General features: G+C 42.0%; 1 protein-coding gene across 2 annotated transcripts in view; it reads left to right on the top strand.

Annotated features, from left to right (window-relative positions):
- Nucleotides 1–7,795, top strand: part of dagla (diacylglycerol lipase, alpha) — a 34,019-nt gene extending 26,224 nt beyond the window's left edge. The window contains exons 18-21 of one of the 2 annotated variants that reach the window (XM_019867425.1): nt 419–545; nt 3,716–3,882; nt 5,291–5,308; nt 6,069–7,795. In XM_019867425.1, the coding sequence (XP_019722984.1) occupies nt 419–545; nt 3,716–3,882; nt 5,291–5,308; nt 6,069–7,104 (1,348 nt within the window). In that variant the 3' untranslated portion in view covers nt 7,105–7,795. The remainder of the gene's footprint in view (nt 1–418; nt 546–3,715; nt 3,883–5,290; nt 5,309–6,068) is intronic. The other variant, XM_019867426.1, reaches the window with a different exon arrangement.
- The last annotated feature ends 2,141 nt before the right edge of the window (nt 7,796–9,936 follow it).

The raw sequence follows: 9,936 nt of genomic DNA, 5'->3' as shown, positions 1-9,936 counted from the left end.
TTTTTTTTTTTTTTTTTTTGTGTCAAAATGGAGGCCACCCAGTTCGGGGTTTTTTTTTTGTTTTGTTTTTTTACTCTCCCTTCCTCCAAACTGGTGGTAAACCACCACTGCAATTTGTTTACCAGAGAAATGACAGTCAGACAAACCGTGCGTTTAAGAAGCCAGTGTGAGATTTTCCCTGGTAATTTACTGGATACTTGACCGCATTTAGAGTCACATGTACTTGTCTTTTTGTTTCTGTTCTTAAAATACTTTTTTCTTCTAAGTGACCTCTAGTCTGTCACGTTCTCATATTGTTTAGCTTCATTAATGCTTCCCCCGTGTTGACAGGGAAAACAATGAGGTGGATGGTAAATCGATTTTTTTACTTTGTCTTATTGATTTCAAAAGTTTCTCACGATGTCATTCTCTCTTTTAGCTGTGGGCAGGAAGAGCCAACATACTCGGCTCTTTGGGGGGACAACAAGGCCTTCAATGAAGTCATCATTTCGCCCGCCATGCTTAATGAGCACATGCCTCTCATGGTGATGGAAGGTCTAAACAAGGTCTGTTTTCTTCATGTGCATGCTGATTCTTTTGTCTTCACTGACGTGGTGCTGGGATGTCATTCTTGTAATTATTAAACTGTTGCGTGAAGAGGGTGTTTGAATAATATCGACCTATTTAAAAAAACATTTTAGTTATATTTTTAATTACTAATGGGGTATACTAACTTCAAATTTTGAATGTACACAAAGACATAGCCTGATTTATTAACTCAAACTGAGAGCCTTCATTTAACATAATCATTGTTTTACCCCAGAAGTTCTCCATAGTTTAGAGGGCTAATTTCCATTTAATAAAGAATCAAAAAATACCTTGACATTAGAAGTTTGGGTCTTAAAATAAATAGAGAGATATATCATATATTGTAATTAATTTTTAATCTTAGAAATCGATTGTCCCAGCAATCAATTGATAGTAATCAGAAATGGACCATATCAAACAGGGGAAAAATGTTCATTGGTATGCCCCATAAGTGTTGTTACTGATTTGAATTGAATGTGTGGATTATCCATCTTTTTTAATCTTTCCTGTCATTTCATTTTATTCACATTGGTCTACTAGCAAAGCATGGGGAGCCTTCCATCTATTCTGGGTGGTTCTATGATGTCCTGTGGAAATTTGTTCTGGTGTAAGGGTGTTGAAGTTTATGTTTGCATGAGAAGAAACCACTTTGAGGATTGCCCTTCGCCATGCCTGTGGAAATAAATATGAGGTGATGGTTGGTTTGGGTGACGGTGCATCTGTCTAAAGATGTATACTCCTATTGAAGTGTCGCACTATGTGATTGTGTGCGGAACCTCTGGTGTGTCCACAGGTGCTGGAACCATGTTATCCTCTGTCTGAACAGTGGACTCTGGAAGTGGAGGTGCTTGAGGTCTTTCAGCCTACCAGTGGCACCATTGTGCAATAACCTCGAATACAGAATCCCACTCTAACAGTATTGCCCATGACATGTCCTTCCCCCGACCTATAAAGACCTGTTTCACAATACCTACCTTGCAGACACCGAATTGCTCTCTGTCAACCACCATCTTTTCGTCTCCATTTACGGAAGCTATTAATCCCTTTAACCCACAGTCAGCAACTCTTTCAGTTGCAGACAATTTCTGCATTCCACCACAAATCCAAACAGACGCACCTTACACCATCCTTCCCACTCCTTCTGATATCTTACCCAATGAGTCCCAAGAAAAAAACAGCTATCAAGATGGAAACATCACATAACTCCTGACAACAAGAGGAAGTCTGTAGTTTGGAAACTACATGGTGTTCAGTGTTGTTATTTGACAATGTTATGGCATATTAAGGATTTTCATTTAACCTGTGTATAGCAGTGGATGTCACCATACACAGAGCTGCACAAATTACTTTAACAATGCTCATCATTTTAATGAAACCATTTTCTCGTAACTCCGCCCCCACTAACACTGTGATATTCCTCACTGAGATCATGTTTCTTAGATTGAAGGATCAGGATCTTTCTGTGGGATATCCTGACTTGAAAAGCCTTCATTGTGGCTCTTTTGCACATACAAAGTTGTAGCTGGAGGCAATAACAAGTCCAGGCAAGATCCCGGGAGGAAGTTCAAAATCACAGCTGCATTCCAGAGAACAAATGACTCTTATATTGCTGTTACTGCAATGAGCCTGTAATACTACATCAAACTAATGTAGAAAGTAAAATTCACGAAATTGTAATTTATTTTTGTACCCATAGTGATCCAAAACCCACGTTCAGCATTTTGCTGCTGTCTGTGCCGCTGCATGTTTGGCTAGTGCTGTGACGTGAAACTCCCCCAATTCTTCCTGCCATTTCTTCCTGTTCACAAAGCTTCCGTGGCAATGCCTTTCACACCAACTGCATCTTCTTTCCTCGTCGCTTACTTTTTCCTCAAAACACATTTCTGCTTTCCTTCCAGGAAGCTAAAAATGTCCTGACATTTCAAAATTAGGAGTAACAAGGACATTTATCATTATTGTTTATGCTGCTGCTGCTGCTGCTGGGTCACTACATTATGCATTATTGTTCTTATTGAGAGAGTTGGAGTCATTTTTAAACAGAGGAAAGAAAGGAAGATTTCCTCATGCATATGTTTAAGAATCCTGTCATCATGTGCATCTAAATTATTGAAGCGCATATAGCTGAACCAATTTCAGATACTGCATGTCTTACACTGCATCAAGTTGTCATCTCAATGTTGTCAGTTTTCAAGCCGTTATTGTGCCTTTTTATATTTCTGACTGTTGTGTCACATACCTGTATATTGTCACTTGCAAGAGTCTTGCGTGAGCAAGCCATTGGCAACACCCTGTTGTGTAAAATGATTCTATTTATTTGCTAACATGCTCCTTGACTGATATTTGACCTCACTGAACAATTCCATTTCAAGCCTTTATTTACATTATTTTTCATTTTGTTTTCTTTTGTTCTCACATTTGCATGTCGAGTCTTTTTTTTTTTTTTTTTGGCATAATGTGCCTCTGGCATGTATTCGAGCTTATTAAAGCTAACCACAAATGTCAGTCTAATTGTCGTATTTATGTGATTGTCTATTTTTTTTGTAAGTTGTGTATACAGCAAATATATGGACTGCTATTTCCTCAAATACTGTAGGACTTGTGTGAATCTTCCTCTGGCATCCATGACTCCAGTGTGGGTGTTTAATGTCAGTCGGAGTAGGTGGAAGCTCACCTTTCGCTCGCACTTACATCTATCTTAACCACTATGTACTATCACGATAGATCTTTTACAGTATCTGCAGTTAAATATAGAAAGGATGTACAGTGTGTGCTATTTATCCAGTAAAATGTAAATCATACAACACTGATGCCACGTTTAGTATTAATTTATACTTTGTACAATCATCTCTCAGATGAGTGTGTACTTATTCCAGGCTTACTGTTTCCATGAGAACATACTGTATACATGAATAGTTCATTTTAACAATACTTGATCATTTTAATGAGTCTTGTTACATATCAACTGCAAAGATGAACAAAAATTTGTGATGCTACAGCTGATGTTTTTTGCACACTTTCATAATGTGCATACTTCATATTCATCGCCCCTTTTCTCTGACTTAAGTTGTTCATATTGAAGCTCAAGCTCTCACGCAGCAGAAGTTCTGCCGTGCTCTGAGTCACGCGCATACCTCTGTGTTTGCGACAGGTCCTGGAGAACTACAACAAAGGCAAAACGGCTTTGCTGTCTGCAGCCAAGATCATGGTCAGCCCGACAGAAGTGGACTTGAACCCTGAGAGTGTGTTCATGGCTGCATCTGCAACAGCCCAGCAGCCAATGACTGTAACTCACCACCGCAGGAACAGTAGTGTTCGGTCAGTATTGAGCACCACTTTGGATGTGTTGTGGTCTAAAATATTCAGTTTCCCCTGTAACCTGTTATAAGTAAACTAAAATAACTGTGGTATTCAAACTCATATTTTTACAAGGTGGCAGGTTAAGGCTAAATTGTTTCACAAAATAAAATTTAATTTTACAAATGGTTGCAAATTTACATGTTGAATCAGAATTTAAATCCTTTGTTTTGATGCTGAAAATTTCAGATTAAAACTTTTGAATTGTGGGGGGGAAAAGCAGGTCTCCTTTAAGTCAAGTCATCTCTTGATCATCTTTTAGTTGTTTGCCCAACTTTGTCGTTAAACTGTTTCCAATGCAATTGACAGAACATACAGTGGTACCTCTACTTACGAACATCTCTTCATATGAAATTGTCAAGTTAAGAAACGCCTCAACAGGAAAATATTGCCTTTTGTTACGAAAGAAATTTCAAGATACGAAAGGTAAAAATACAGTATGGCCCGCTACTCGAAGCTTCGAGATTCCTGAACGCAACATATTTATAGCTGCTCTGCCATTGGCTATTACCAAGCATCATCCTGGCATCCGATTGGCTTAGGAGGGACCTCCACCGAATGTGTCTGTGTGTGTAGATAGATAAATATGTGTCTATGCAGCGTACTCGTCATTCGCACCTCGGGCCATGAGGTATTTTACATAAATGTGAATCACCCAGAAAAAAGTGTCCACCAGTCGGGCGATCGCTCACTATGTTGATGTTTGCCTTCGACATTTTCGAAGGATTGTTAAAAAAGCAGTTATTTACAAAACGGCAGGCAGAAATCACTTCTGAGAGAAAACATGGACTAAAGAGGGCAAAAAACGATGAGGATGCAGTTAAATGACCATCAGTTTTATTCTTTACTCTCTTCATTGTTTTTTTACATTATGCACAACTCTCATTTATTGTGCAATAATCTAATTGTAACATGTATTTGTTACATATTTTGATGCATTTTTATGCTTTAGGAAACATTTATGTCTGAATTTTGGGGGACTTGGAACAAATTAGGGCATTTACATGGAAAATGCATCTTGACTTACAAAATTTTCTAGTTAAGAAATTTCTTCCAGAACAAATTAATTTCGCAAGTAGACGTACCACTGTAGTTGTGAAAGGCCTCACATCTGACAACATATGTGGGAGTAAAAATGGGAGCTACAAATATTTTTTTAAAACAAAGTGGCTTCTTTGTGTCCTCAAAAGTCAACAGACTTTTAAGAAAAACACACATCTGTTGCCATAACCCGGATTTTAAATAGTTTCTGTAAGCACCACGAAAAAATATACAGTAACTAAATTTCAAACCAGCATTCCAACTGCTACTAATTTCTGCTCTTGTTTTCTCAAACTTGTAATTCCTGTTTGTTTGGGTAACAAAAAAGACAAAAAACATTGCTACGGTAAGGAAAGCATGTGATCACTCACCCTACATAATGTGCACCATTCTCTCATGCACGCTTGCACACTGTCTGACCACAGTGCAGTGACCACGTACGGTAGTATTCAGTTCTCTCCACGCCCCACTCCGGTTCAGTCCCTGTCCAAAGTCTGTGTTCTGATAGAAGTAGTTGATGTTACCTTTCCTGCTTTAGAAGCACCCACCAGGATGCTGACCTTCCACTTTCCCGTCAGTGTTTCTCCCTGGTACTGATTTAATTTTAAGTATGCAAACACGTCATATGTACAAATGTATTGGGACAATTTACCATGACACGAACAGAAAGTGAAAATAGAAATATACATAAAAATGTTTCTTCCCTTGCCGCTACATACGCTTCCACTCTCCCGCACAAATTGTTGAAATGTCTCTAGGAGTTCCTGTTTATTCAGAAAAGCATGAGTGAGAACCTGGCTCACAACATGTCCTAATTCATCATGGTCACTCAAAGGGACTTTGTTGGAAGCATGGAAAGGTTCCAACTTCCTCAAGTACGCTGTAGCATTTGAAATTCGTGGTTAGTTGGGCTTGTCCCACCCCTACTTGACCAAGAGGTTTGTCCCAAGACCTTTGTCCATATTTTGGATGTTTTACACACAAACCATTGCCCATTTTCCCTTCTGTAAGCCCTCCCTAGTCGAGTTGAGATTTTATTCTTGCCAATCTCGCCATGTGAGTCCTGCTTCCCTGTCACTCCTGTCCTTTCTCGTCCTCTCCTCTAGTTCCTGTGCCCAGTCTGAAATATCTCTGGATGGTTTCTCCGAGTGTCCTCCTCCTCCAGTACCTGTAGTGTTACGCGGAGCACGGGAGCGCCTGACTGTGGAGCTTAGGGACCGCAAAGCTCCATTAGCTGTCATGGAAAGCCTGTCAGACGCTGAATCTGTCTACAGCCTGGATTCCAGGCGCTCCTCTGCTGCGCTTAGAGGTTCTCCAATGCTTAGTAGCCTACCCTTCCCTTTGGATGCACCGATTCCTGAAGAGAATCCATCTCTCAGCTCTCGCACTGAGCTGCTGGCTGCTGACTGCCTCTGCCAGGCCACACCAGAACACCTGGGTGAGATTGGGCCTTTCTTCACGCCATTGGACCCTGTATCTAATCCGGAGTACTCCGTGCAGCTTTCGCCCGCCACACCTCAATACAGTGGACATTATTCCCCTCAGCCTTTCAACGCAGAGCCTAACGTCTACTCTGAAATTGACCCTGATGTGCAACAGATTCCGGGCGTCTACAGTCCAGGTAGCACTCCCGACGCTCCCCGGAGTCCACAAATTGCTTCTAGAGCAATGGATGAAGATGAAGACAAGTGGGAGTTTAGCACGGAGACTGGACGGGAAACTTCCACCCAGCTGTCAAATGGAAACCCCAGCCGAACAGTGCTGGAATTTGCCCAGTACTTGGACTCTCTATTTAGACTAGATGGCAGCAGCTCACCTCCAATGGACCTGTCTGATGGGGAGTCGGAGTCAGGACGCGGCTCACTTGGCCACGTCGAGTGTATGGGAGATGAACCAGATGACAAGCAGCTTCTGGCCAGGGCAACACTGGAGCCGAACCTGGTCCCCAAGCCACCGCGCACTTTTGCCGGATCTGCTGACCCGTCTTCTGGCATCTCCTTGTCACCTTCCTTCCCCCTCTCATCATCTGAGGAACTCAATGACCTTTCACCTGGTGAGGGTGCCCCACCTCCCAATGACTCACTACGAACATCTCTCCCTATCCACTGTTCTGAGGAGAACACTCTATCCTCTATGGTGTAGTCCACTTCAAACAACTGTATACTCCAAATGAAGGACACAGTCATCCCAGATTTAAAAAAATAAAACAACAAAACAAAAGAAACATATCACAGTATGTGCATGCGATGGAATGTAGTCACTCATCAGAGACCTAAGAACAAACCTTGACTTGCCAACTCACAAATAATTTCCATTCTTCAGGTGTCCTCCCCCACTTTAATGACATTTTCGCACTATTGCAATGACTACAAAGAAGATACCTCTCTGCATGCCAGGGGGCTGTGCTGCTTTTGGGTGGAAATAAACAACTGTAGCTTCACCAATACCGTTCCAAAACAATGTCGTGATACATTTCAGCATATGTTCATCCCCTGACTTAACTCAAGGAAGGAGAGAGTCGTTAATTCAGCAGGGATTCAAAAGCTAACACTGTAGAAGAAGCTAATTTGCATTGGCACGTCATCTAGGGTTGACGTGCTCTACTACTTCCTGCACCCTCAGCAGCATATTTTCTTCCTGCTCTTTATTTGTCATTGTTCATTTCAGGAATGTGAAGATGGACGTTTATGTCAGTCAGTAGAAGTGTGAAGACGTGACACAATGTTCCTCAGGTCTATCTATACAGAGTTGGTGTCGAGGAAAAGATGGTGTGTGTGTTTGTGTGTGTGTGTGTGTGTGTGTGTGTGGGTGTGTGTGTGTGTGTGTGTGTGTGTGGGTGTGTGTGTGTGTGTGTGTGTGTGTGGGTGTGTGTGTGTGTGTGTGTGTGTGTGGGTGTGTGTGTGTGTGTGTGTGTGTGTGGGTGTGTGTGTGTGTGTGTGTGTGTGTGGGTGTGTGTGTGTGTGTGTGTGTGTGTGGGTGTGTGTGTGTGTGTGTGTGTGTGTGGGTGTGTGTGTGTGTGTGTGTGTGTGTGGGTGTGTGTGTGTGTGTGTGTGTGTGTGGGTGTGTGTGTGTGTGTGTGTGTGTGTGGGTGTGTGTGTGTGTGTGTGTGTGTGTGGGTGTGTGTGTGTGTGTGTGTGTGTGTGGGTGTGTGTGTGTGTGTGTGTGTGTGTGGGTGTGTGTGTGTGTGTGTGTGTGTGTGGGTGTGTGTGTGTGTGTGTGTGTGTGTGGGTGTGTGTGTGTGTGTGTGTGTGTGTGGGTGTGTGTGTGTGTGTGTGTGTGTGTGGGTGTGTGTGTGTGTGTGTGTGTGTGTGGGTGTGTGTGTGTGTGTGTGTGTGTGTGGGTGTGTGTGTGTGTGTGTGTGTGTGTGGGTGTGTGTGTGTGTGTGTGTGTGTGTGGGTGTGTGTGTGTGTGTGTGTGTGTGTGGGTGTGTGTGTGTGTGTGTGTGTGTGTGGGTGTGTGTGTGTGTGTGTGTGTGTGTGGGTGTGTGTGTGTGTGTGTGTGTGTGTGGGTGTGTGTGTGTGTGTGTGTGTGTGTGGGTGTGTGTGTGTGTGTGTGTGTGTGTGGGTGTGTGTGTGTGTGTGTGTGTGTGTGGGTGTGTGTGTGTGTGTGTGTGTGTGTGGGTGTGTGTGGTTGAAATTGAAATTGTGTCTTAAACATTTTGTGATTGTGACAAAGTTATTACAGACGCCTATGGATGTTTTTAAGCCTTTTGGTTACTCTTTATAGTGCATGATAGTTCTTTTGTCTTTCTTTTCAAAGAGATTTGGTTACTAAGTCAGTTAATTGACAATTGAGTACTCTTGTTCACATCATGTTTGCTTGGTACCCTCCTTGCCAGATAATTGAATACCTTGATATTGCCAAATCTATTTCTCAGATGTACTTTTGTATATGTTTACTGCTTTATTTGAACACAATGAGTTATGTTTATGACGTCCCACTCCTGTCATTCCCATGGAGACTGTTACACACACCACAGGATAGACACCACCTGACCACCATGGCTTTCATGTTACCACTGCGGATTTGTGTCAGCCTTCAGGCCGCAATAACCACCCAGCTCATAGTTTTCTTACTTTTCTAGAGACGCTACCGCTCTCGTGGTCAGATTCTTTGCAGTGGGGCTAGTTTCCGTGATACAAATGTTGCCACCATGTCAAAGAAATCCTTCTGTTTTTAAGACCAGTTTAATTCAAATGCAGGATTCCAGACATAACAAAACCATGCTTCTTCTAATTGTCCCAGGATGCATTTACTCTTGTTCTCAAGGTGCTCTCAGACATGATGGACATCAGGTGTTTGCTTCCCTTTAATCTGGTTCACCTCGCTCTTCCTCGAGGTTGGACTCCATGGATAAATGAGCTGGTGTCGATTCTACATGTGGCGTACAATTTACCATATCACCAAGGGTCTAACAGATGAACAGGCGGTTTACTATTTGCGTTATTTATTATGATAAATGGTTTCACTAGTATTGCTGTATTTGATGGTAATATCCTTATTGCTCTTGCAACAGATTGATGGTCGTGTCATTTTTTTTTAAACTTGAATTTTTTTTTGTCTTTTTTTAAAAGCACTTCCCAGAAGTTGTGCGTTCATCTTTTTTTCTGTCCAAGTGGAAAAGTATTTAACATTGGGCACATTACGAATGTTCCATTGTGGTGAGACATTCTGCAGAATGACCGTTGGTGGAGTGCCTGGCCTGGAGTCACCAACGTGATCTGCTCAGTTTCTGTTTGGACCAAGAGTTGTTACTCACAGCACATCTCACATCTTGCCAATTTACAGTCTGTCACTGCACAGATCATTTTGCCAGTCCCTCTTCTCTCTCACAAATACTCTTGGGTTATAAACCCATTCAATCATTACTCTTGCAACCAGTCCAAGCACTGATTTGGCCATGATGTGTACAGCACCATTCTCTGTGTGTATTATTTATGCAGATGTCTACTACTAATAATAATAATTCCAATA

Source organism: Hippocampus comes, unplaced genomic scaffold (assembly GCF_001891065.2).
Source record: "Hippocampus comes isolate QL1 unplaced genomic scaffold, H_comes_QL1_v1.1 scaffold2, whole genome shotgun sequence".
In the NCBI taxonomy this organism is placed as follows: domain Eukaryota; kingdom Metazoa; phylum Chordata; class Actinopteri; order Syngnathiformes; family Syngnathidae; genus Hippocampus; species Hippocampus comes.
Note: the sequence above shows the minus strand (reverse complement) of the source record. Positions and strands in the feature narration are given on the sequence as shown.